At 41.9% G+C, this 27,558-nt stretch overlaps 1 protein-coding gene across 4 annotated transcripts in view; it reads left to right on the plus strand.

Annotated features, from left to right (window-relative positions):
* Positions 1-380: 380 nt before the first annotated feature.
* Positions 381-27,558, plus strand: part of ATP2B2 (ATPase plasma membrane Ca2+ transporting 2) — a gene marked incomplete at its 5' end in the record, with an annotated part of 188,145 nt that continues 160,967 nt past the window's right edge. For 2 of the 4 annotated variants that reach the window (XM_082487810.1, XM_082487812.1), the window contains one exon: positions 381-585. In XM_082487810.1, coding sequence (XP_082343936.1) covers positions 381-585 — 205 coding nt within the window. The remainder of the gene's footprint in view (positions 586-27,558) is intronic. The other 2 variants (XM_082487809.1, XM_082487811.1) reach the window with 1 other exon arrangement.

Raw genomic sequence — 27,558 nt, forward strand, 5'->3', positions numbered from 1 at the left:
AAGTCAAACTGCAATGAGAGAATAAATTTGACATCGCCTTTGTAAAGCGTTGTTGCTCACTCCGGTAATGAGTCCTTTCTGTTTGTTCCCAAAGGTCCAGAGGAAGAAATGACCATGTAGATTCTACAGCTTGGGTGCAGCATAATGGGAAATGGTGAATGGAGTGGAGCTGGTCTGCAGCCGTGAAAGCAGCCGTTCTGCGGACCACTAGTCAGTCAGGGACACCTTGCACGCCAGAGGCATTCTCCACGTCGCTCGCTGGACACGCGCTGGATTCTTTTTAATTTCTTAGGTTGGAATTCAGGATTCCTTTCCTTCAATTTTTAAACAGTTTTAAGATTGTATCGACTATAACGAGCGGAGCAATATAATCAGCAACAATGGGTGACATGACAAATAGCGATTTTTATTCCAAGAACCAAAGAAATGAGGCCAACCATGCAGGAGAGTTTGGGTGCACACTGCAAGAACTGCGCTCCCTCATGGAACTTCGAGGAACAGAAGCAGTAGTAAAAATTAAAGAGACATATGGGGAAACAGAGGGGCTCTGCAGACATCTGAAGACATCACCAACAGAAGGTAAGCGTATTTCCCTTCACTTGAATCGGGGGCCTTTGCATAAGTGCTCTCCGGATAGCGAAAGAAGGAGGTTTTGTTTCAAACCTGAGCACAATTCTCATGGTGCCGCCTTTATTCCCAGCAATAATAAAACAAAAGAAGAGTCTTCAGAGGAAGAAGGTAAAAACAGTCTAGCTATAGCTAAAGCTAGCATGAGAATAAAAGAGGTGCTGTTTATTCAGACAGCTAAATGCATTAATTCTTCCTTAAAAGGCAGACAAAAATCCCAGCGTTTGTTTTATGGCATTATAAAAAAGCTTTAACGTTCCCGCTCTTGAGGATAAGAAGGTGCATGCTAGTTGCTTCAGAAGAAATTCGAGGTATTTAGACACCTTGAGAATATGAAATGACCTTTTGAGATACACATTCTATTACTTTGTAGATCGATATGTAATACATATATTTTGTGGTTACTAATCTTGACTTACTGTATTACCATAGATAGTTTTGCTTAAATTATCAATATATGTCCGTATCTATGGGTTTTGTTACTTTTTTGTTATGGCTGGACTACTTTTTAATGTGTAATTCAACTCCTTACTTTCTCGTGTTTAATAATACCAATCATAACTTTCGCTATCTATTCTTCTAAGTGTTTTTGGAACTTCCTACCTGATCATCAGTCATTAGTCTAGTTTTCAGCACTCATCCCAAATATCTCCCCATAAACCATTGGCACTGGTGGGATGTTTCTCTCTCCTCGTGCAATTTTCCTGTTCACCAATTCTTTCTCTTTTAGTGCAAGTAAAATTCTATTTAATTCTTAAGAGTTCTACTTTCATCACTGTATTTTCATCTCCAAGGAATATTAACACTTTTGGAAATTATACAGTCTTCGAGTCTATAATATTTATCTTGTCTTGTAAAGTAGCCAAGATGTTCCTTTTAAGTTATTTTCTTTTTCAAGAAGATAGAAATGTTGGCTTTATTCCATTCTCTCCTTTTTTTTAAATTAATCATCTAGTTAACTCCTCTGTTTAAATGCTGGAAAGACTTGAGTTATTGGTGTAATCGTAAACATGTCAATTATCCCATCACATAGTGTGATATTATAAATTGCACTAGTTGAAGAGTCCCGGAGGAGCAGCTATCAATACCGCGTCTTCAAGTAAATTCTTCATGGTCTGACACTTGATCGTATACAGTCTTGGTATTGTGTAAACATTCTAAACTTCAAAGCTGTGAACGGTACCTTTTCAGCAAAGGATTATTAAGCTGATTCTGTATTAAAATGAGCAGCAAACTCCAATAGCCCTCAGCGTTCACGTGCAATCTTGTGTTCTAGAGTAACTAGTGGCAAATGGAACATTTTATAACAGATCTCTCCCTTTTTCTAGTCTTGCCCAAATATGTGATCCTTCAGACAGGACCTCTTTTCCTACCTGGCGATTGCTCCCAGTAGGAGTGCTGAGGTAGGAAAAGGAGACCCTATCACTTGTCTGGGTTTTCCAAACGTCCATCGTTCTTTCAGAAAGCGGCCTAAGACCTGTTGCCCACGACAGGATCAACTCTTCAGAGAATATGCAGCGATTCTGACGTATCCCTGACGCATCTGGGGAATTCCAGACAGAAGTGCGGGATTTCTGTATTTACATGACAGAATAAGCACCGATTTAGAAATGTCCTGCTAGGGATTCAGCATCTTCAGTAGCCCTTAGTGGTTTGTAGAATGTCCAAGATGAAGTCTCAGTCTGGGTGAACCAAGGTCACTTCAGTAAAGTTTTGGCAACTCATTCTACGGGTTACCTGGTCAATGTGAACTTCAAAGGAAACGTTAATTGCATTATCTGTTCAATTTGTGACATCAGGGAAACTCAATTCCTCATATCGGAACAGAGTGTATGGATCCAACTAGTGTGGCATGCTGACTCCAGCAGTAATCTATCTCTGATGCTTCAGATAAGGTAACTTTCCTCTAAGCCTTACGGGTGCTTCATCACTTGTGCATTAGGGAAAAACATTTCCAGCTTCAAATGGCAATCAGCATAGCCTTGGAATCGCGAAGACTCTGCCGGGTTTTAATTTTAAATTAGGTCACATAATAGGAATTCCCAGTCACACTAAGTTTTCATCTTACTTTTAATTGTTTTCCTTGGAAAAAATGTTTTAGGAGGGCATTTCTCTGAAATAGGTCATGTCAGACTTGGAAATTTTCATTTGAGAGAAGGCATCCATAAGAATTGAATAGAAAAACTTTAAAGGCTTATGTCAAATATAAGCAGAGGTTTAGATGGAAGGCCCTAGCCATTGCTTTTCTAGTATCCAAGCACAATGAAGAAAGTTAAAATACCGTGAAGAGGATATTCTTGAAGATATGACTATTCTTAGAGAAAGGAAACATAGTTGTTTTGTATATAGAAATGGAATTTTAACATTACGTAGACACGATTTACAAATAAAATGTTGAGATATGTAGTGGAAGCTCCCATAGAGTTTTATCTTTTGGTATTTGCAGCAAACCACGGATCCCCCATGGAATATCTTTGTGAAATCCCATAATTTGCCACTGTGCCTGAAAATCCCTTTTCCAACCGGCCTCTTTTGTGGGTGAAGCACAACTGAACTTCTGCTCTTTTTTATAGTTTGGAGGGTTGCACATTTTACACAGTTTTATGAGGTATGAGAGAATAAGCATTACCGGAGGGCACTCCTTCTTCTTTCAGTAAACCCAATAAACTCTTGCTGAGCAAGAGTCCTGGCGGAATATGAATGAAATAGCAAGGAGGACTTGACTGTAGAATTTGGTCCTTCCCAGGCTTGTAAGCTCTTTCAGAATTTATTTTTATAAAGTCTTTGTCATTTTGTGGGTTATGGCCTAAGTAGTTACTGGAACGGAGGAAAAAAAATGTATCCTGGAAGCAGGCACAGCATAATTTGGTAAAATGTGCCTCCACGGGTATTTACACAAAACAATTTGTGTCAGACCTGAATTGACTGGCTTACTCAATATTCAGAAAACAAGAAGTAGCAATTAGCTCAGAGTTTACTCAGCAATTCATTTGCCATGTTGATATTTGATGTACCACCTATGGACTGGTAGAATCAATCACTTATACTAAAAGTGCCTTTTTGAAGCTCTGTTTTAAAGGCCTCGAACTTCTCAAGGTGAGACATCTTATGCATAACTCAAGTGGTTTTTACACTGTTGTGAAGATGCACCTACCAGTGTTTTCTGAACTTGTGTATTCGTTGGTGTGGAGCTTTAAAAGTCTGCTAAATGTTGAGAAGAATAATGTTTGCATGCTGAATGAATTCGTAACATTATCATGGATTACAAGGCTTCAGTTTCTTCTTTATATTTTCCTTGGCCGCTTTTCTAACCATAGATGCAGTGTGGATCCCAGCTCTCAGTTATGCCTAAGGGATTTCCTGCATTAAAGTGATTATATTACAATGAAAAGCTGCCATTTAAGCGCTCATTTAAAAAGAAGCTCCCCAAAATCTTTGGAAGTACTTAATATGAAAAATGCAAATATGCGTCTCCTTGAATTGTCTTTAAAAATATTTTTATTCAGATCAGTTTCACTTTCGTTATTCTGCTGATAGAGGAAAAGGTGGAGGATCTAGCTGTCGTTTTGCAAAACAACGCTGAATCCCTCATTGGGCAGAGCTGTGATGGCAGTTGTATAATTTTCCGTGCAATCTGAGTCTCTGAGGCACGCTCGAGCATTAGTGATACCTTATAAAGGACAGCTGGTAAAATGTGATGACTTAGTTGGATGAATACCAAATGAGACCGGAATCCACTCTTTCCAATGCTTCACTGTATTTTAGCCACAATTTTGTGTAGTATGCACCAATTTACAGTAAGTTTTTAATCTGCGTTCCCTTCGTATTACGAAAATGTTTATTCCTTATAAGAATACATTATTGAATTAACTTCCATGACTTCTTGCTTAAAATACTTGGAGGCAGTACTTCCCAATGCGCATGAAAAGCGAAGCTGCGTATAATGCTGCTGCTTTCATTTTTATAGAAAGGAAAAACTTTTCCCGTGGTGATATCGGTGCGATCCGGCCTGACACGGCAGCTCCAAAAAGCTGTCACACGTTGGTGATAATGTTACAGCACTATAGGAGGTCTTCTGTTGGGGTTCAGCGGATACCCGATAGGCCGAGTTTCTAGAAACAGTCTGGTGGAGTGCGGGAACGTTTCAGATGTGACATTATTACGTGAGCCAGTGAAACCTACTTTTAACATGAAAAAAATCCAAGTTTGGGGTTTTTTTTGGCTGTAGTTCTCTTAGGATACTGTTAAAAGGCTTCATGGCAAGAGAAAGGATCGATGAGCAGTTAAATGATAATATTTCTAGTGAAGCTGACTCTTTAATCATCATAGTTAAGATAGATACAGGGTAAGTTAGTCTCTGTGAATGCATGCTTGTTATATAGGAGATACGGACCGAGTGTCTATTAAGCCAACTCTGTAGGTGTATTTATTTTTCATTATTACAATCTAAAAAGCCTTTTACGATCTTAACTATGAGGTTAAAGATGAAGAAAGACCAAGTGCAACAAAATTCACCAGTTGCTTTTAGTACTCATTAGTTTTGGTTCTTCGAGCTCGCTTCTATAAGAGTACGCTGTTAATAACCCAAGATTTATTTTTTTTTTAAGCTAATCTTGCCAGTACGTGCTGGATTTCAGTTAGGTGCACCACTATGTTGCTATATGTTAAATTAGCTACACATATGTAAAGAATTTAGAAATAAATTGAGAAAGGAATGAAAGTTGCTCGATTCAGACAAATATAAGTTTAATAGAAACATAAAATAATGGATTGCCAGAGATTGACATCTGTAAAACCACACTGTCAAAAATAGATCACGAAGGTAGTAAGTTGGTAATGGCATCATTGTAGTTGTTGTTAAAAGGATACAGTTAATCATGCATAAACCATCCAATGTTATGTATAAGTTCAGGATTTTCTTAAATTATTTTGAATTCAAGGTTAGGATGAATATTACTCTACTCATGAAATGATTCAACTTTTTTTTTTTAAAGCGATGTTGCCAGCTCTCCTAAAGCAGATTTTAAGAAATTGGTTGTGAGGCTGAGCTGAAGTATTTTGCAGATCTTCAAAGCAGCATCTTAAAAGCAGTATAAAAGAAGGACCCGCTCATCCTCTCTCCAGATCGCCATGCTGTCTAATTCCTCGTCCTTATTTGTGGGGTCAAAACATAACTTGCAGTTCGGGCCAATTTGCCAATGCACCCAGGCCAGAAGCCAAACTCCAGGCACACGTCTCGTCCTTATTTGTGCATGTTCTCTCCACACGGAAGGATTGCTTTAAACAATGCAAACAGCCTTCCCCATGAGAAAAGCCTTCAGTATTGTCACGGTGAAGGCCTCTAAGGGTTGCCTTTTGCGACGCTTTTTTCCTACTTGCATGGGAAAAAAAAAAAAAACACCACCTTTTAAACTCGTATTTCATGCAGCGTGAAGCCTGGCTGAGCTGGTGAGAACTTGTGAGAACTTGCCGTTTTTCTGTAGTCACTTCAGTAAACTGCTGGCCCGCTCAGGTGCTCACAGCCCCCCCGCCTGCCCCCGGGGAGCCCTCCTTAGCAGAGTCACCCCCCGTTCCAGTCCCAGGCTGCTTAGCTGAGAAGGACGGCGCGTTCTGGACATTACTTCTTTTTGAAGTTCCTGTTGCGGTTGCTGAAGCCCTGACGGGTCCCACCGATGGGTTTGTACCTCTGGGGGCATTGTGTGGGAGAGCCCGAGCGGTGCCCGCCACCCTGGGAGCAGCGGGAAGGGCCCACGGGGTGGGCACTGGGGTGTCCCTCCTGCCCCCTGTGGAGAAAAGGCCGGAGCCGTTATTGTTCATCAGGCTCTTTGCAGCTCTCTTCTGTGGGGAAACACCGGGTCTGACCCCAGTTCACGTTAGACACCATTGTCATGGGAGGTCTTTCAAGATAGTCAACAGATGGAAAAAATCTAGGCAAGGCAGTTGTATTTTAGTAACTCATGTGAGGCGGGAGTTCTGCTTTGGCGTACAGTACTGTCCCAAAGCGCTGGTGACGTGCCTGTTAAAGCTGTGATGCTCGGCCTTAGCAGGGCTGAAGTTGGCTCCTCTGTTTCTGTGTCTGGAGGTGTTTATCAGCCCGGTGCCGTGTTGGTGTACCGGCTCAGGGACTAACGCACCGCGCTCCTGGGCCCTCACGGGCTCCATGACGTGGTGGTATACATCCGACATTCCTGCTGTCCGCAGTATGTTACAAATCCATAAAGTAACATCTGCGTGCTTACTGATTTGAGAGCAAGTGCATGGAGCCTTCTTGGCAACTGCAGCTATTTTCCTTATCTAATATTTCCATTGTTTGTGTAATGGAACAGCAAACATTCTTCCAAAGGTTACCCAAACATAAGCATCTCAAATGAATGGCTTAGATTTTTCGAAGCGATAAGTACGATTTCCTTGCTCGTTTTGTTTCTGGGTTTTGGCATGTCGTGCCACTCGCTGATTTACTTTGGCTTTGTTCGTTTACTTGTAGAGAAATATTGCACGATGCATTTTCCCCACGAAGCCTTTAAAAGAAATATAGGCTAGATCACCTGCTCCTGGGAGAATCTTCAATGGTTTGCAAAAAGCTTCTCTTTGTGTAACTGGTATTGCTTTCAAGCAGGGTTAGGAGAGGAAGAAAGCAAGCGAGTGTCTTCTGCCTGTTGTATTAGGCAGCGTCAGAGATTTTCTGAGGCCAGTGCTGATTTATTTATGCGATTACCCAGGGCGTCATCTTCCTTTCAATGATTATTTCGCTTTAGCAGGTGCGACACTTTTGGAAAGGCTGTTCTCATGCAAACTGAATTCCCCTTCCCTTTAAGACGGTACAGTAAATACATGCAGGCAGCGTTTACTGACCGCAGGCGTACGTTCTGCTGGTGCGCCTCAGGTTTAGATGAACAGAATAATAAAAGGGTGTGAGATTTTGCACCTGTTTTGCACAGGTCGAATGTTTGTTCATTGTAATTAGCTCGATTATGGCTACAACGTGGTGTAAGTCAAAAGAAAGTCTGGCCCTGCAACTTATAAGTAATTCTTTCCCTCTTTCTGAAGAGGTTATGGTAGGTTAACGTTTGCCATAATGTATTGTGCCACAGGTTTCTCCTTGATCTAAATACAATGATGCAATATAGTATGTCGTTCCCTTTTTGCAAAACAATAAGCGATGGAAAGTGTTGCCATTCTACGGGGCGCTTGATAAATGTGTAATCCCATTCTTAAAAAGAGTGGCTTGAGTTCGTTGGCGTAACTAGTTCGTTTCTTGTGTGAAAAAAGATGCGGCCAGATCTTTAACATAATAGCAACAGTGTACGTGATGACGGGGGAAGTCATTTTTAGATTTCCCGAACTCTGGCAGTTACGTCAGTTGTCGAAATGGCGAAGTAGGATTACGTTAGCGGTGCTCCCGCAGAAGGCGGCAATTAGCCCTTTGCTTGGAGGATCAAAAGGTATTCTGCTGCGTGCGCTTTCACGCGCCTGTATCAAAGTGGTTTCTGTGCGGGGAAAGGAAGAGCGGTCCGCTTTATCGGGGTGGTAAAGAAAGACGCCAAGGGAGGAGCGGAGCGCGGAGCGGGTGCGGAGGTGCGTTGGAGCCTCTCCTGCGCAGAGCGTGCCTCTTGTCTGTGGAGTCGCTGGTAAGAGTGACAGTACTGCGGGGGGAGAACAATCTTGTAATGAATACCTCCCTGCCTTTGTACTGCAGGGCTTAGGAATCCATAAATACATATAGTCTGTCAGCCTTGAGTGAGAGCTGATTTATCTTCATTTTGTTCTTGTTTTGAGAAAGCTGCAGGAAGAAAGCAAAGTCCATTATACCAAATGAATAATCCAATCGATGTAGCCGGTTTGCCCTTGATGAAATTAAGCTTTGTCTTTGCAGTCTATCAGAGAGAGTAAAGGTTGGGGGTTTTTTGCCTTATTTTGTCAGCGTCCTGTGAAAGCAAACAGTTGACATGCAGTGGTTTTATCCGTTTGTGACTGGCCCTGCTAGAGGAAACGGAAGAGCACAGCCCTTAACCAGTTGACTCAGCTTACAGGTGTGCCAAAAGTGCTCCTTTTACAATGCCACCTTAAAATTTAAAGATAAAGCAATTTACCTGCATCTCTATTAGGTATTCCCAAACTTTTTGCCAAGTGTCACTTCTCTGCTAGCAGTGATGCTGCTTCCAGCTGAGCCATGGGAATTGCCTCTAAAGACTTGGTAGGGATCGTCGGTGGGTTGGACAGACGATGACAATGACATTCCTCATAATCATTGAAATTTTGAAACTTTTTTTTATTCAAAATCACATTCGTTATTTTTTTTTTTTCAGGAAAGAGGATTCTGTTACTTGTTGAAAGAGAAAAAGGGGTTTGGATGAAGTACTGAAAAGTCTTGTCGCTGGGGCAGCGGCTGTCCATATGCAAGTCGGGGTTCAGCAGCCTCGCGAGTGGAATTAGCATGACTGAATGGTCGTTTTTCTTCTGACGATAGCTAATATGAACAGACTTGGGATAAGATGTGTCAGATGCAGTAATGATTTCCTTCCTCCTTTCCCCTTTTTGCAATTGCTACTTACCCTTCAAATCTACACTGAGCAAATTAACTGTTTCCATCTATTTTCCAAGAAGTCAAAGGTTGATGGTGCTTGACATGCCTGTTATTTATAAAGGGGAGGTGAGCCGAAAATAAAGCCAAAGATGTATTTTTGGCAGTCAGCTCAATGTGCTTCCAAGACAAACATAACTGCATTTCCTCAATACTGAGTTCCTTTAATGTGATGCATTTGCAGTTTCTGACTTGCCTTCCAAGTATCTCTAGAAATTATTTCTACTCCATCGCCAGTAATTTTTTTCCACATCGATCAAGGTGTTCTAGAAAATCCACTCGCAGTTGCCGATCCCCAAAGGTATAAGCACAAAGAAGGCCTCCCCACACGTGGTCAAAAATTGATGATCGCCTTTGACATAAAGAACCTATTTTCACTGATAATAGATGAGGTAGCCTGGCATAGCTTGCAGCACGGTATAGGAACTTCCTTTTTAACTTTTAAAGAATAATAAAAAAAATTCCTTTCTGCATGCTCATTAGGAATGCCATTCCTTGCCCTTGCCTTGGAGCTGGTAAAACAATGCGGTTTGATGTCCCGTCCTTATTGCCAGTCCAGAACTTGGCAATGCAACCGCGGATTATATTAAATGCAGAGGATTTCTGTTGTGTAATAGAAATAGCTGGGTGTATGTAGCTGCTATTTCTGTAACAATAGCATTTACTAGCCCTTGTTTCCTCTTTGCTTTCAAATGAAATCCTTTAGGGACTGCAGATACTCTTTCCCTGCGTGGATGGTGAGCTGAGTCAGTTCTGTTAAAAGACTGAAAAACCCGAGCCCTGCACAGGCTCTGCGGCTCCTTTGATCGTTCCTTCTGCGTTTGGTGTCAATCTCTCCTCCCCACCGCTGCCCGCAGAGCAACCGTCTGTTCCAGTATGAGGGCAGTTTAGGTATAGCCCTCTGAGGTACAAAAAAAAATGAAAAAAATGAATAGCAGGCAGGAAAATGGATCAAATTTATAGAGTAGTTCAAAAGCTGTCATGGTTCGTTTTTCTGATTGGCATCGGAGATGAGGGAAAATGGGGAATAGCCCACTTCTTTACAGGTGCGCTTGGAAGGAGAGCTTGCCCTTGAAGGAGTTACAAAAGAACGAGAGGAGCGTTTTCTTAATGCATTCAGTAAGTACCCTGTTGACTGCAGCAGAATTTCACTTGGACTTTATAAACGAAGGCAGCTCCTCAGATGCTATAGGCTGAATACTATTTGTTCGGGATCATGGCAGCATTAATGCAGGAAGACAAATGTATGGGAACGCTCTAAAATTACAGTGCAACGATTAAGTTGCAATCTTAGCGCTTAGCACAAGCATTATTCTAGGCACCCCGGGTAATTCTTTGCTTAAACAATACAACAAATCTACTTGGACGTTTTTCACGGAATCACGGAATTTTCAGAGTTGGAAGGGACCTCTAGAGATCATCTAGTCCAACTCTCCTGCTAAAGCAGGATTGCCCAGAGCACATTACTCAGGACTGCATCCAGGCAGGTCTTGAAAATCTCCAGAGAAGACTCCACAACCTCCCTGGGCAGCCTGTGCCAGTGCTCTGTCACCCTCACCGTAAAAAAGTTTTTCCATGTATTTGAACAGAACTTCCTGTGTTCTAACTTGTGCCCATTGCCCCTCGTCCTGTCACTGGGAACCATTGAAAAGAGCCTGGCTCCATCCTCCTTCAACCCACCCTTTAGATACTTGTATGCCATAATAAGGTCTCCCCTCAGCCTTCTCTTCTCCAGGCTAAAGAGTCCCAGCTCTCTCAGCCTTTCCTCATAAGGGAGATGCTCCAGTCCCTTAATCATCTTAGTTGCCCTTCGCTGGACTCGCTCCAGCAGTTCCCTGTCCCTCTTGAACTGGGGAGCCCAAAACTGGACACAGTATTCCAGTTGTGGCCTCACCAGTGCAGAGTAGAGGGGGAGAATGACCTCCCTCGACCTACTGGCCACACTCTTCCCTATGCAGCCCAGGATTCCATTGGCCTTTTTGGCGACAAGGGCACATTGCTGGGCCATGGATAATTTACTGTCTACCACAACCCCCAGATCCTTCTCCTCCAAGCTACTTCCCAGCAGGTCCGCCCCTAACCTGTACTGGTGCTTTACATTCTTCCTCCCCAGGTGCAGGACCTTGCACTTGCTTTTGTTGAACCTCATTAGGTTCTTCTCTGCCCAGCTCTCCAGCCTGTCCAGGTCACGCTGGATGGCAGCACGGCCCTCTGGGGTGTCAGCCACCCCACCCAGTTTGGTATCATCAGCAAACCTGCTGAGGATACACTCTGCCTCCTCATCCAGGTCATTAATGAATATATTGAACAAGATTGGACCAAGTATTGACCCCCTGGGGACACCACTGGTTACAGGCCTCCAGCTAGACTCTGTGCCGCTGATCACAACCCTCTGAGTTCTGTCCCACAGCCAACTCTCAATCCACCTCACTGTCACCTCATCTAGCCAATACTTCCTCAGCTTCCTAATGAGGATGTCATGGGAGACAGTGTCAAAAGCCTTGCTAAAGTGAAGGTAGATGACATCTACGACTCTCCCCTCATCCAGCCAACCAGTTATAACATCATAGAAAGCTATCAGATTAGTCAAGCACAATTTACCCTTGGTAAATCCATGTTGACCACTTCCAATAACTTCCTGTTCCTCAACGTGTTTGGAGATGACATCCAGAATGAGTCGCTCTATTACCTTCCCAGGGACAGAGGTGAGACTAACCAGTCTGTAGTTCCCTGGGTCCCCCTTCTTGCCTTTTTTGAAGATTGGAGTGATTTTGCAATTCTTCTAGCCGTTTCAAGTCATTACCTTAGTTTGGAAGTTTGGGTGGCAAATTGGAGCAGTGTGAGTCTCCTTGTGCTTATCTCGCTTTAGTCCTGTGTTGGCCACCACCCTTTCCCCAGCACAGAGTCTGAATTTTAAAGGAATGACGATTCCTTTCTGACCCACTAGTGGGTTTTTGGTGGTGGTGGGTTTTTTTGGTGGAGTTTGGTTTTGGTTGTTTGTTGGTTGGTTTTTTTTTTTGTTTTTGTTTTTTTAATTACACCCTGAAGTGTTTTTGCATTCATTAAAAGAACCCCAACACCTAAAGTAGGAGAGAATTATTGCATTAATCACCATTCTGCTTTGCAAGTGGGGTGACGAGTGTTGCATGGCTCTGCACGGATAGCAGAGGTCGTCCAGCCTGAGGTTTGTAGTCTTGCGGTACCTCAGCCAAAAGAGATACCTTTTCTTGAACTGTGGTCTCACAGTTGACTTTTAGCCCATGAAAACCTTGGAGTACCTAAAGATGACCGCCTTGGTGAAAATCACTCCTGTTAGTGAGTGATAACGGATTATAGGGTGAAACGGCGGGGAAGAGTCTGGCCAAAGTCAGAACCTGTTATTTTCACGGTGCAGATCTCCGAGGGTTTGCTTAAAGAAAGACCTCCAAGCACTTTAAAGCCGCCTCCGTTTCCTACGAAAGTGCGGTGTAAATTTGGGAAACCATCGAAGCGTTAAGGTGTGCTCACCCGCCGACTTGGTCCGCGTCTCGCGTGATGACGCGGGAGGCCTCGGGCCCCGGGCTTTTCCTTTGTTCTATTGTTTTCTCAGGTCAGTGAGTTGTGGCGGGGAGCGGGGGCGAGGGCGGGCTGACAGAGCGCACCCTGCCTCGCGGGTCACCGCCGTGCGGCGGGGAGATGTGAAACCCGCCGCGGAGCCGCGCGGTTCGTTAAGAGCTCAGAACAATTGCTTTGCGGACTTAAGAAATAATAGGCCGAGGGAAACGGTAGAAGTAAATTGTTGGTGATTATCCCGGGATTACGGGCGCATCAGAGGAGGGACGCGGAGCTAGGTGAGTGCTGCAGCTGGCCCCAGCAGGTTAAATTTGCCTTTTTCTGGTGCTGGCCTCGTCAGTCACTAGTGCTTCAAAGCTCTAGGTGCTGAAGGACTCTACGAATAATTTTTAAAAAGGACGCGATAGCTAAGGAAAAAGGGATAAATGTGTCGTTGGTTTTGTTCCCGAGGCCCCCTCTGTGATTGCGTTACACCTTCTGGTCCTTGGCCTGCTTATAAACGTGAACGCTCGTCTGCTCCGACCCACAAAGTAAAAACCATAACCCAAAACGACAGGAGTGCACTGTCACCCAAACCCGTCATGCACACTGGATTATAAAATGGATATGATGTTGTGTTACCAGAGAAATGAGACCAGTTTTAGCTGAGTAAGTGTATCGGCTGTGCAAAGATCAGCTCTGTTTTCTTCAGCGAGTTGATCCTGCTGGTTTGGTTTTGTTTAATGCTATAGTGTAGCTGAAATCATTTGCTTAAATATGAACTATTAGATGGCAGAATTCGTTAAGCTCAGATTGTCTTATTGACTCTTTTAAAGTGACCTCTCAGTAGAGGACAAAGAATACACCCGGTGCGTTTACATGTGTGAGCGCTACTCTTGCAAAATACCTTATGCAAGATGAGAATAAGCCTGTATTAATGCATGTGTCGAATGTTAAATAAATGTCTTGGAAGAAACAGAGATTTTTTTGCCTTCAACCCTGAAGAGCGTGCACAGTAAGAGATCTGGAGAGTTTGAAATGATTTAAAAATAACCCGTGACGATAGCTGGTTCAGCATTACCAACATACAAAGTCTCTTAAGGTGAAATCGGTGTTGTTTTATTTTTTTTTCCCCCCCAAACGTAGATGTTATTTTTAATTCCTGATGTTAATCCTATTTAACAAGGATATCGGTGTGGCATGTTGTGCCATGAGAAGCTGGCAGTGCTCTCTGCTGCCCCACTTTTCCAGAGGTACTGATGCTGACGTTAATGTTGCTGCAGCTAGCAGCTTAAAATTAGGGACAAAAATATGCGTTTCTCCTTGCTATGCCAGGGCAATCGATACCATTTCCCGGATGTAAAAATCTTTAAGTCTCTCCTGTTCTGCTCTCCTCTCCTATAAATCTCCCTGTGCTCAGCAGCTGCTACAAGGGACACCTCACCTTGCTATGTGGACGTGGAACGTCCCTCCAGGGATGATGCCAGCCGTGCTCTTATGAGTCACTTGCAGCCACTGTTTACTGTGCGAGGGTGACTGCTGGCATCCTTCCCCGGGGAATCAACCCAGCACTTTCGCAAGCCTGTCATCTTTTCTATCTAGTCATGTTCATGTAGTGACAGCAAACTGCATTTTAAATGAGGTATTTAAAATTAATGCCCCAAGTCTGGCACCCAGTTTGGAATCCCCTAGATTTCTTGTTTGATGGGGTCACTATTTCGTTACGATTTAGTGAGACCTTCCTCCTCTCTTACTATTCTTTTGAGCAGTTTTAACTTGTATTGTTGCTTAAAAGTCCTGAATTTTGGGGGGAGGGGACTACTTCAGTCTTCTTAGATGTCTTGAAGGATTCAGTTGCATGAGGTTGCCATGATATTTTTAAGAAGCAATTTTTGCCAACTTTATTTGAATTTGGGAGGTGGAAGGAGGGGAATAGACTTAAGCTACTCTTTTTGTTTTGAAACACTTTGAAAAAGTTCATTCTACTGTTAAAAATTGAAAGTGTGTCTTATCTGCCTGAGACTATCCATGAAAGTTGTGGTGGCCACCTTGGATTAACGAGTGACTGGCGGTCGCTGACAGGAATAAAATCCTGTTTCTTGCTGACATTGCGATGTGAGCAAAATGCCTAACGTAGGCGTAGTGATGCAGGCACAGTGACATTTGACTCGCACATCTCGGCTGCTGGGGGAACAGGTTTGAGTGGCATTTGCTGTCTCTCATACCAGGGAAATCCCTCTCCAAAAGGGGCATTCCCAATGTAGCAGTATAACATTGTTTAATTAATTAGTTAAGGTGGGTTTGTTTTTTTTTCCATTTGTTAGGTATATATTTTAAAATTCTCTCTTTCACTATTTTTAGCATAGTAGAAATCAGAAAAAAAAAAAAAGTCCAGAATGAATTCTTGCATGCACAGGAGCTTTCTGAAGTTACTTAGTTTTACTCCAGAAAGAGGGTCAGGTGTTCAGGCGAAGGGGCCTGCAAACCTTCCGGGGCCAGAAGAGGGCCTGGCCAGCAGAGCCTGGGCACCCTGGGCACACATCCTCGCTTCTGAGCTCTCAACCGCTGGGAGAACGCAAAGCGTGTTAGGAGAGATGGGTGTTCGGTTTAGGACACCTGCCATGAGAAGAGTGCATTCTAGCAGGTTATAAGTAGCAAACATAATAAATTTGCTCATATATATGTAATCTCCAGAAGGCATTTATTCATATTACAAATTATCCGTGTTTTCTTCTGTTATTGAATAATTGCATGTGTTGGTGTGAGTGGTCAATGACGATAGAGTTGTTGCCCCGATAACTTTATGTAATCAAATGATTAAAACGTGATTGTTTCAAGGCAAAGCAAAGCAAACTCCATGTACAAAAGCTAAAACTGATTTTCTCTTCTTAATCCCCCCAATGTGTTCAAGCTTGTGGGCAAAGTGGCATATCCAGTCATTTGCTCTGTGTAAGTAACAGCATTTTTTCTGGGAAATCTCTAGTGAGATATGGAGAACTGGAAGAAGCTATAAACCGTTTCTGCATTCTTTAGTATGTAAGACTTGGAAGGCTGCGCAAATGTATGCCCTGCTAGGAGTATGTGTTTTCCATATTTAAAATTCAGTACACCGTCCGTACTTGTGGACTTTTCCGTATCTCAGTTTATGCTTATAGACAACCTGAAACAATTAATGCCAAAGTTGCTTTCTGATTTCATACCAAAGCCTTCTTTGTTCACATTTCTTCACCTGCTTCCATCGTCCTTTGACTCTATCAGTTTTTTCCTGATAAGTATTTCCTTTATTGCTCATTTGTTTTTTGCTCTGCATCTGGTGTTTCTTCCTATCCTAATGCTTCCCAGAGGTCTTTCTCAAAGAGCTCTACTTTTGAATTGCTTGTGAAATCATCCTTGTGGCCTCAGGCAGTTCCTCTTTTATTAACAGCGATTCCTCTTCAATCCAGTGTCTTTTGAGAAGACCGTGTACTTTCTGGTATTGATCAGGTCATGTGTTGGGCATTTGTCCTATTTGAACTTGGGCCTTTTGGCAGCGCTGTATCTTCTTTATCTGCTTAGGTTGCTCTATAGAATGGTGGTGATCAATTTAATATTATTTGGACAAAAGGTTGATTGTGACTGCATTAAGTATTAAATCTTGGCAACAGTTTTAATGCTGACTGTTAAAGGCAAATACCTCAGCGTGACTCTAAATAAGTATACTCAAGATATTAAATACAACTGATGCAATCGAGCTAGGCGTATCGAATGAGTACCTAGCTGGTCTTCTGTAAATGCGTGTACCAGTTTCCCGTTGAAACTATTTTAAGACCAGCATTTATCTTCAAACTTGGCTTGTGGCTTTTAAAAATACCAAACCCAAATTATACAGTGTTTTTTATACCATCTAAAATTATACCAGTTTTTATTTCTGAATCTTTGAAGAAACAAATTAAAGTTGTTCTTTGCTGGAAGGGCTTTCAAGAAAAATTTTTTTGCAAAAAAAGAGTTTTGGAAACTTCTTCCACTTCTCACTGCATGAGATAATTGATGCTAAAATTTACAGGCTGAAGGTCAGTATTTCATATGATGGGAAAGACTGGCTACTCGCGTTGGTGGTTTCAGACATAAAAGAATTGGGTTTTGTTAAGTTCTCTCTCCTGGCTTAATGCTTATTTTATTCAAGTCAGTGCTGAAATTTCTATTTCCTCCTTAAGCAAGATAATTTACATTTTGAGTTTTGGGCATATCACAAGAATTTTAAATACTTTCTAGCAAAGATGTGTTAGTTTAACATTCAATGTTTATGACAGTTTTATACCTGATAAAGTTCTATAATATTGTTAAAATTAATGGATTTTGGTGCTTTGACTCTCTACTCTAAGCATCTATCTAATCTAAGAAATCACCATGTACTTATTTAAAAAAAAAAAAAAAGTAGTTGTTAAAAGGCTTTAATATCGTTGTTGTTTTTGCAGGGAAAGGTTGAAGGTGATAAGGTGTAGTGATATGAGCAGATACTGACTCTTCAACTTAAAATATCTTTGTTCAAAGTTAACTGTCTCCTTCTTAAGGCTTCGTTATACTTATTCAGAAGTGCTCAATACAGTTTTGTTTTTCAGCACTAGGAGGAACTCTGGAATAGCAGATTATAGAACCTGAGTTAATTGTACCAAGTTCAATGTGTAAAGCAAAGTAAGCCAGATAGCGTTTCTGCGACTCAACAGAGACGTGAGAGTTCTTTACAAATGAAAGTTTATGGCGGGAACTTTGTTTCTGCCCGAACATCAATGCGCTTCCTTTCCCATTCAGTGTCCGAAATCAAAAAAGACTAATTGTACGTAATCCTCAAAAATGTAGAAGGATAAAATTAAAGGAAAAAATAATAGCTTTCCAGTAGCCAAATGTGTTTAAAAATACCACGGTGCGTAGTACATTGGAAGCGTTATCACTTGTAAAGGCCAGTAAGCTAAAGAAGGCGCTAGGAAGCGAAAGGACAGTAGCACCCTCTAGAACGTCGGTGATCGAAGGATTTAAACACGTTTCTATTCGGTATGAACTGCGTGAGCATTTAGAGCACGTGTTGGCAAGAGTAAAGGCTAGATAATCATCTAGCGATGAAGTGCTAGGCTTGCTACGAAGTAACCTTAACCGAAAAGCCAAACGCTGGTTTATTCAATAATCCAACAACTCATTACAGGGAGTTGGCAAGCAAAGCTAATTAATAAGCATGTCCACGTCTCTTCCGAGGTGAACACCTGACGTTCTGTTTAATATTGAGTCAGTATGTGTAAGTAAGGTGAGCTGGCAGGCAAAATTAATTAATACATTCATTCGGTTTATCAAAGGCTACAGTCATCTTACATAGCTCGTGCTGAGCTGGGAGATGTGTAACGGGAAAGGTAATGGCAAATTGTACGCTGCACCAGGTTTTGTTTCTATTTGGCTGTTATTTTACAGGGTGTAGGAGCCCAGTTCATGCAAAAGGAGTCCACCATTAGCATGATCTTCTCTGCAGTAGGCCTAATTAATATAGGAAAACTTTTGGGGAGTTTGGGATGGTTTTTTGTTGTTTTTTTGGCTTAACGCTTAAGATAAAACTGCATTCCCGGATGCAGCCCATTAAGCATCTGGAGCTAACTGTGGGTTTGTAACTACCGTCAGCAGTATGACAGCAGGGTCCTTAACAGGCTGTAGACTTCCTGGGAGAAAACATGATCCAGTAATAAATGCTCTTCTTAATAGGCAATGGTATTGCCCAATATTTATTCAGCTGAACTCTTCTGTACAACAAGGCTAGGTCCAAGGTGCCAGTGGCTCACTAGGGAGGAGAAAAAGGGTTTGTTTTTTCAGAAGGGGGTTTATCTGTCAAACAGGAGGATGAAATAGGCCTGGACCTTTACGTACGACTGCGTTCATCATCAAAAGCCATGGTATTGCTTGAAGTTATTTTGCGAGAGTTCGGTCACTTGGATTTACTTTTCAGCTGGAAATCTATTGCAATTTACTGCTTGAGTTTGCTGTTCATACTCGTCCTTCTGGGCAGTGTACTCAGAGAGTCACTCTAATCCTTTTGGGAGGAGGAAAAATATAGAAGTTTCGGTCTACAGAAACACTTACTTAACAATTTGACCTTTCTGTAAACCTGAATCAGCAACTGCTAAATGCCACCTTGACATCACCTGAAGAGCTGACACCTTTATTTCAGCTATTCTAAGAAAAGAATCCTGAATGGCCAAGTCGCCTAAATAAAGCACCGAGAGTGCTAGGCCAGCAGACTCGGGGGAAAATTTTTAGCTATGGGTTAATTGTATCAAAAGTATGTCTGCCAAGGGTAAAACAGATCTTCCTCAGTGTCACACTAATGGTATCCACCATCCTGGAAAATTGTTTCTTGCTTCCAGTTTGATTTCTGATGTCCCAGGACAAATATGCATTTTTTTTTTCCTTCAATTCAGGTGTGTGTGTTTACAGGGCCATGTTTAGATGGAGTGAAAATTTAATCCTTCACTCAGAATATCTTCTGTAAACATGGATAATGCTAATAATTTTTTGTATATGATGTTGTTATAGTGTCTGATCACAGTTACTCCTCTCTTTCCTTCCATCTTTTGGCAACCTCCCCCCCCCAAATCCTAATAGGCAGCAATAATACTCTTAGAAAATAAAATCATTGACATGCTTAAGAATCTCGGGAGCTTCTGGGAACCAAAATTGAGAATAAATTTTATTAAAGCATATGTTAAAAAGGAAAAAAAAAAAGGCAGCCAATAGAAAACAGACCATGTTACCATTTACAACTCACTAAACACCTGGAAGTTATTTTACTTCAAATATTGCACGAGGAGGAGGAAGACGGAACCTATGAAGGAAAGACTGTTTTCTTCAATACAAAAAATGAACCACGGCTTTCCTAAAGGATGTGGGATATTTAGAAGCTTGTGTTAACAAAGTCAGCCACATTTGATGGATACCGTGTTTGAAGGCACTGTCTACAAAAATATAGTTAGGCAAAGAAGGACAGAGGGGGATTTAATTTTAAATCTTATCATGTTCGGTAGTAGGAATGGATTTGGTTTTGAGCACTGCAGCGATATGTCTGCCTAAATGGGGACAGCTACGTACATTTCAAATAGTGGAAATACTGCCCTGATTTTATAAAGTAGCACTTGCTCCCAGTTGAAGTACTTATTCTTCATAACCTCTAGCTTTTTTACACAGAAAGCAAAGTATTTTACTGTGGCGGTTGTATTTTTCACTCTGGCGCGCTGCAGGTTCCTTGAACAAGGTTCTGAATGAGGTTTTTTTTCTCATGGAAATACTAGAGATGCTCCTGCAGTCCGAAAAAGGCTGAGGGGAATTAGAACAAGAGCTGGAGGTTTTATAACAGACGACAAACCAGAACCTGAAATAGCTTTAAACTGTAAGAGTTAAACTAACAGCTGGAAACCTCCTAGCAAGAACAGTGAGGAAAAGATAATATTCGGTTAACTATGAAGTGTTTGGATGAAAAAGTGGACCTATGGTGCATTGAGTCAGTGACGTTGTTGCCAACCTTAAGGACCAAGCCTTAGAAGAGAAGACTAGTGGGCAGTGCGTGTTGAAGCGTGATATGGACATCCCCGATCGCGCTCCGAGTGTGCTGCTGCTGGTGCGTGTTAGAACCAGATGTGATTCTAGTTCAGGTCATAAAAAACTGTTGCGGTGTGTTATGGCTGAGTGAACAGACCCTCACCTCTAGCATGGGCTACACCAGAGAACGAGAGAAGACTTCTTGGGCAGCAGGGCAGAGACTAGCGTGAGGGTTATGGCTTACCAGCAAGGCAGGGGCTGGTGATTGAGAGCACGGCACCCTTGGGATGTCGGTTGCATTAGCACAGCTATTTCATCTATTACCGTGTAAGGGCAGCGGGTAACATTTGCATAGTGATGCCAAATATGATTTGCTTCAAATTCAGTGTTCAATTTGTAATTTTTCTGCTGCAGTAGGATCCGGGGGTTTAATATATGTAAACCTTCATCAGCCACTAGATCAAAACATCAGTTTCCACGGTAAGAAAGAGTTCTGAATGGGACCTATAGATTAGATCACATCTGAGTGGTCATTCAGACTTTTGAACCGTGGCTTTCCATATTTATATTTCAAAGCTCTGGCTAGCATAGAGCGTTAATTCTGAAATACGATGTTTGGAGAAAGATCAAGTAAAGGTGTAGGGTTTGAATGCTTGATGAACGGGCGCTGTCCTGCGTTAGTCAATAACCTAATGACAGATGTCTGAGACTGTTTTATTTCCATTTGCACTTTTATTGACCTGTAAAATGGAAGTTAGACCCATCTACAAAATCCATGGCGGTCCCCATGCAAGTAATCTGCTTTAAATTTCAGAGCAAAGCTGTATCTTTGAAGTACTCCAAGTTCTCAAACGTGTATGACTACAACTTGGGGTAGCGTTTGGCCTAGCTGGGTAGGAACAAGCGTAGATCTAGGTATGGATAGTTCTTCTTGGCAGATTTTCATCCCATGGGATCAGTAGGGAGGGGGCAGTTGTATGGGTAAGATCTGCAAAAATCCGCTTCAAGCGTAGGCCTTTGGAAATACTTTTCAAGTCACAGCAGCTGTCTAGTACAAGTCTAATGCGTTGTATCTGAAAAGACTTCAAAGGGAAAATGGTCAAATTATATATCTGCATAACCGTATGGCATTGGTTTCCAAGATGTTGTCATTTTTACTTTGTGGTTTTGTAGGGAACAAGAAAAGTGCTGGAAAACTTTAAAATTTTCCAGCTTTCATAGATGCTAATTGTTAGAATGGACAAACTCAGCAATGTGGTGATTAGGAATGACTCTCATGAGACTTTTCTGGAAGAAGAATCTTATGTTTTGACTATTTTGTTCAGACCATATTGGCAATGATGTTTTTCATCTGTTGTTTCGAAACTAAAAGCAGTTTTACTTCCTTCTTTATTCCAAGTAACTGTTTAGTTGCCGTGCAGTCTAAAGTGTGGATATATGAAGGGAACTACTGAGATTCGGGAACGGTATATTTAAATGTACTGCTTTTCTAGCCATCACCTGCCTCTGTTTGGCCAAAACTGCGCATGGTATGACGCCCTTCCCTTCCGTCCGTTGCCTTGCGTGTAAGAAGAGGGTGGCGAGCCGTTGTGGTTGTCACTGTAAACGTTCACTTAGCTGAGATTCTGAATGGTGAGTCATCGATAAGTGCACCTGAGAGGACTGAGGTGACCGTTCCCAGAATTTTCTGATGAAAAAGATGCCTGAAGAAAATTGTGCCTTTAATAATTCAGGAGCCTGGGTTTGGCACGAGGTGTCCTTGACACGCATACTGTCAATGATACTGCTTTATGTCAGAGTGTGTCTGTGACAATTTCAACGTGAACGCACCTGAGGGAGCCGCAACCCTCTTCTGGAAGAAGACAAAAATTGATTGTGTAGGCTTTTCAGAATATCCACCTCTATTGGAGCTTATTGCTTCTTGAAACTGGAGAGAGATTATATAAGGTGTGTGATACAGCAGGGATTGCTCTTGAATCAGGTATTACAGTGGGGAACAGTAACATATTTTTAGTGCCACTCAAGATTGTCCATAGCTGCTTTGTTTGAGCGTTTTACTATTTTGTTAGTCGAGTAGTGACATTCCTCCAGTAATATTTGATTTGAGGAGATCAGAATTCAAAGTAATTTTTACACAAACGTATATGTTATGTTCATGGCTTAAACTTGGATGTTAGGTTGTACTGAAGGGACAGCAGAAATGTCATTTTCTCCCTTACACTAATACAGCTATTTATCTGTTAGGTATATGAAACATAAACATTGCTTTCTTTCGCACAAACTTTTAAGTTGTTCAGTATAAGAGAAGAATCATAAGTTTACATTTTACTGCAAAATATGGAAACATTTTTAAGAAACCCTTGTAGCAGCATTGGAAACCAGTAGGGAACGTAACCCTTGTGTATTATTATTAACTCGTGTGTATTATTATTATAAGCTGTGGTTGCTGCAGGAAAGGCGAAATTTTTTGTGTCCTGTATTCGGCATCATCATAGTTACCAGCAACTCAACACAGGGTATTACTGCCAGAATCAGATGAAGTACTGTGCCCGTTCTTGCCGTAGGTTTTGCTCCAGAAATTTGAATTTGCGCACATGGGGGTAAGGCTTAATTCTGAGGAATCCTGTAATATTCTGCTTTGTTTTGTGATGTGTTCCCCAAATCCTAGTTATTTATAGGTAAGAGGCAAAGCCGTATGCCAATGATGTGGTACAAAGGTGACTGTACGTAAGGATACTAGCGCGCTAAATGGATGCTTGTGTTTTCTACGCTTCACAATAAAAAAGTTTATTTCTTTAATTCATTTCCAAGAGCACCTTGCTATTATTCTAGTAAAAAACCCCGTCTAGCCCTTAGCTTCAAATTGTGCGCGAAATTCCTGATGAAAGCTTTTTATGTGGAAAAACAATTAATCTTTTTATATTAGAATTCTTATTGCATTTGATAATAAGAGAGTTCTCTTTATTAATATTCTTGTTGTACCTTTTGATGTATAGCCCTTCATCAGTTCTCATTTTAAAGTAATCTGTGATCTACCTCTGATCTGATACTTTGTGTTCCCACACTGATGCTAAAATGTGAGCTAAAACAATTGAAAATTTCGGCTGTAATCCGGAATCATAGGAAGTGGAAAGTTTGAGAGATCAATACAGAATATGCAGCACACCATTTACTGAGGGGATACTCTTTACAGGATTTTAGTATTCCAGGATGGTATCATTTTTGTTTCAGCACTTTTGTTCAAGTGTTTCCCTTGAAGGACAATCTTCAGAACCGGAATTTAAGGCCAAGGTCCGTGCAGTTTAGATACTGCTCTTCATAGTAATGCGGTATGTAGGGCAATAGGAGGCATTTGTACTTCACCGGACTCCGGGACTCCGGTGCAGGCTACGAAACTCGTCAAAAAAGCAGAAACGCGTGGACAGTTAACCTTGGAGTTTATCGCCATGCCATGCTGCTATAAATACCTGAACTAGTTAAAGAAAGGCAGCTCAGGTGTACGGTGCTGGAGCACTCCTGTGACTGCAGTAATTATTGATGGACTCCGGGGCGTTTGACAAGTGGAAGAAAGGCACTGACTGAGTATCTTCATGAAGGAAGTGGGAAATTGTCTTCATCCAAAAGAGCTTTTTTATTGATGCTTAAGCGCAACAGAAGAGTTTAGTTTTAGATGCTAAATGAACAAAACAAACGCAGATTCCCAAAAAAAGGAAGCAGAAGTCCAGGTGGGCATGGAAGCGTCCTGGCCAAGGCTGCCAAAAGAGCGGTGGGGAGAGGGCTGAGGATCGATGGGGAAGCGCTCCTGTAGAATTGGGCCTCAAAGAAGAGCTGCTTGGTTAGGGGAATTAAACGTTGCAAAATGGCAAAGGGGGTGGTTTTTTTCTTACGGAGTTCTCTTGGTAGTTACATAGGAAAGAACAGGTATCTATGAAGCTGGCCGGTGTTCTAAAATTTGACTGCTTCAGCTGACTCTTCACAGCACGCATGGCATTTTCTGCAACAGCTATAGGGCAGGAGAAGAGAGCAATTTTATTTCACTGTCCCCAAACCTTACTGACAGGGGAGAAAAAATAAAAAATGGCTTAAAGCGGAGACTGAGATTCTTCTAAATCTAATAAAGTGTGGGGGGGGGAAGTGATGTTTATATTTATCTCCTTTCAGCAACAGCTGTTATTGTATGGTAACACTACGGTACTCTGTAAATCCTATGTCAATACATGTGATTCAACATATGCAAAGCTCTTCTGGACATTCTGCTTATGGCTCTGGTAAGGAGGATTCTTCAACTCCTCCCTCTCCCTCCGTCTCTCTCCTCTCCATTAGGATTTTCTGGGCAGAGTACACCCTCTATTTTGCAGGTCTTTTGTGCCACCATTTAGCTCCACAGAGGCCGCATCCCGAATGTCGATACAGTTGTGATTAAAATAGCCTAACACCATGTATAGCAAGTTAGACTTACAAAACCAAAACAAAAGCCCGGACGGTGAGAAATAAGGTCCGACTTGCACAATTCAAACCGTTGACTGCATCGCTTGTCCTAACTGCGTTTTACCTTCCCCCTTGAAGTAAGTAACCAGCTGCCGGGAGAACGAAGCTGAATGTCATCTTGACTATTTACCAGTTTTCTTCTAACCTGGAATAAGAGGAGAACAAGGGAAAAACCTGTGCCTCGGGACAAAACTTGCCTGTTGTCATGAGTTAACAGTTAACTGGTGAGAGAACATTGGAATACTTAGAAATCACGCTATATTTAGAATTGATTCTGTGCGGTGGCAAGGTCAATGCCTCGCTCCCCGCCCTGTGCGCAGAATGCAGAGGACCGTAGGTCACAGCTGAACGTATTCAGGAGCTTGATAGCACGGGTCCCTGCGCGCCGGGGAAGGAGGACGGGCCTCGTACGTTGAGCTGGGTTTCTGGATGGGAAAGAGATGCTGCATGTAGACAGTAGCAGTTATTTCCAAGGTCTCTAGGGAAAACATTTGCATAGGTGTTCTAACAGAGGCTTCTGAGATCTGGCTTTAAAAAAAGGAACACCACCACCACCCCCCTCAAACCCCCAAAAAAACAACCATGAAAAACCAAAACCAAAAAGGCGCTGCTGCTGAACGGTTTAAGAAGGATGCTTGTGCCCGGAAGTGTTGGGGCTGATGACAGGCATGCTGTGCTCCTCTTTCTCACTCCTCATGGTGCACATGCCATTCTACCTTAAAATTTGATTATTCCAGAGCAGGAGGCAAGGCAACGTGTTAGGGATTATGAGACTAACTGGACAATTTATCTCGACAAATGGAAGCATTTGCTGAAAAAGCACTAAAGTTTCAGAGGTATGTATATCTATAATGGATAGACTTTTCTGGAAAGCATAGCATGAAACCATACGGAAGTTGCTCTAAAGAATAGGGGTTGTTGCCTATAACTTTGTTTCAAGCATGGTGCTTTTTACTGCTTTTTAGAATAGCAGCTTCATGATTTGAAGTGCCGTTAACAATTCATGACGGAGTGAAATGTGTTCACTCAAATTTGCATTTGGACATTCTTTAGCATTTATCATATTTATGTTAATGACTAATCAATGTGAAACAGAATGCTCTTACTCTTGACTGATTTGAAATCTTCTGTCATGGAATAAAATACTGATGGTCTGCACTACAGAGCAGTGATGGAGCAGGTTTTATGGTATAATCTATAGGTATTTGAACAGATGGCTGTGCAAGTCAGCTCTGTGAATCCTTTTCATCGTTCCAAAGATTCGTATGGAACTTCTTCTCTGTATTTCATAACGATAAAAAGAAGTGACTAGCCCTTCTACCCTGTCTTTTGACACTTCGCTGTATTTCCGTAATATTTGCATCCTCATGTATACTGCGACATACTTCTTGATTCACTTGTTAATTTGGCAATTTCAGCTCTTATTTCCTAAAACATAATGCTGCTAATACAAATATTCTTACATATACTGGCATAGCATTTCTGCATTTGTGATAAATAACTTGCTAGTTGGTTAGATGAGAGAGAACTATTAAGGCAACAAGCTTAAAAAAAGGAAACGACCTACTTATCATCCCAACAGTTGCTTTAATGAAAAAATTATTTTATTAGTGGTGGGGAGCCATGCCAGTTCTGGGGAGTGGCACTGTTTTGCCAAACCCAAGAACCTTGAGGTGAAAAGACAGATGCGTTTTCCTGAGACTGGTCTTCTAATGGAGGAAACAAAAGTCAGCTGCTGCAGGCAGACAGGCTGAGAATGTCTTTTCCAGGAACCCATACACGTAGATATTGTTAGGATACTGAAAAACACTGGATTAGATAATCATCAAGGTTAATGACAGTGAATTTTGGCGTATTCTTTGCGTGTGTTGACTTCTGATTTGGAAAAATATACTAGAGTTGTTGCAAGAGTGTCGAGTCAGTAGCCCGAGTACCTGTGTAGGTTTGAAAATATCAGTATTTTCTGATAGTCGTTTGTAATGCTGAATTCATAAAATTGGGCTTCGTCTCGAGTTGCCCTAACACAACAGGCTTTCCACTGAATGTCTTTTCTCCTGAGATTTCATAAATTTTATACTCTGAAGGTTACACAGTTATTGGTGCAAGTGAATTCAAAATGTCCTTTATAAGCAGTTGCCTTATAAATAAAACATAGCCAGAGAGCACAGCTCTGGCGTGGACATTATATAAACTAAAAGGCAGAAGGACATTTGACTTTTTTTTTTATTTTTGGTGAGGACTTGTTTGCTTCTGTTGGTGAGGACTTGTTTGCTTCTGTTGGTGAGGACTTGTTTGCTTCTGTTGGTGAGGACTTGTTTGCTTCTGTTGGTGAGGACTTGTTTGCTTCTGTTGGTGAGGACTTGTTTGCTTCTGTTGGTGAGGACTTGTTGCAGACTAGCAGTTACTATAAATATCTGGTAGGAAGAGCAAAATTTGATTTAAATTGTTTTACTTGATAGTATAATGGACACACGCTCTTACGGATTACTCCTTGTGAATCTATTCAAACAGCAAAGTATACAGATACAATTGCCTCTTCTTCAGTGCGATTTACATGTACAGCTTTGGGTGATGGGGCCGGATGGATAGAAACCTCTCCACTGTAGGGGAGAGCTGGTGGAGCTCAAAGCAAAGCCCCAGGGGACCGGCGGGTTCTGCTCTGTCCGTCACCTCGCCGCACCCGTTCCAGTGTGCGTTGCCCGCTCCGAGGCTCCGTGGGCACTTGAAACACTGACAAGTCTCTTTGTGCCGAAGGCTGCATGGCAGTCACGGTACAGAACCAT

The sequence above is a fragment of the Vanellus vanellus genome (genome assembly GCF_965231255.1).
Source record: "Vanellus vanellus genome assembly, chromosome: 9".
In the NCBI taxonomy this organism is placed as follows: domain Eukaryota; kingdom Metazoa; phylum Chordata; class Aves; order Charadriiformes; family Charadriidae; genus Vanellus; species Vanellus vanellus.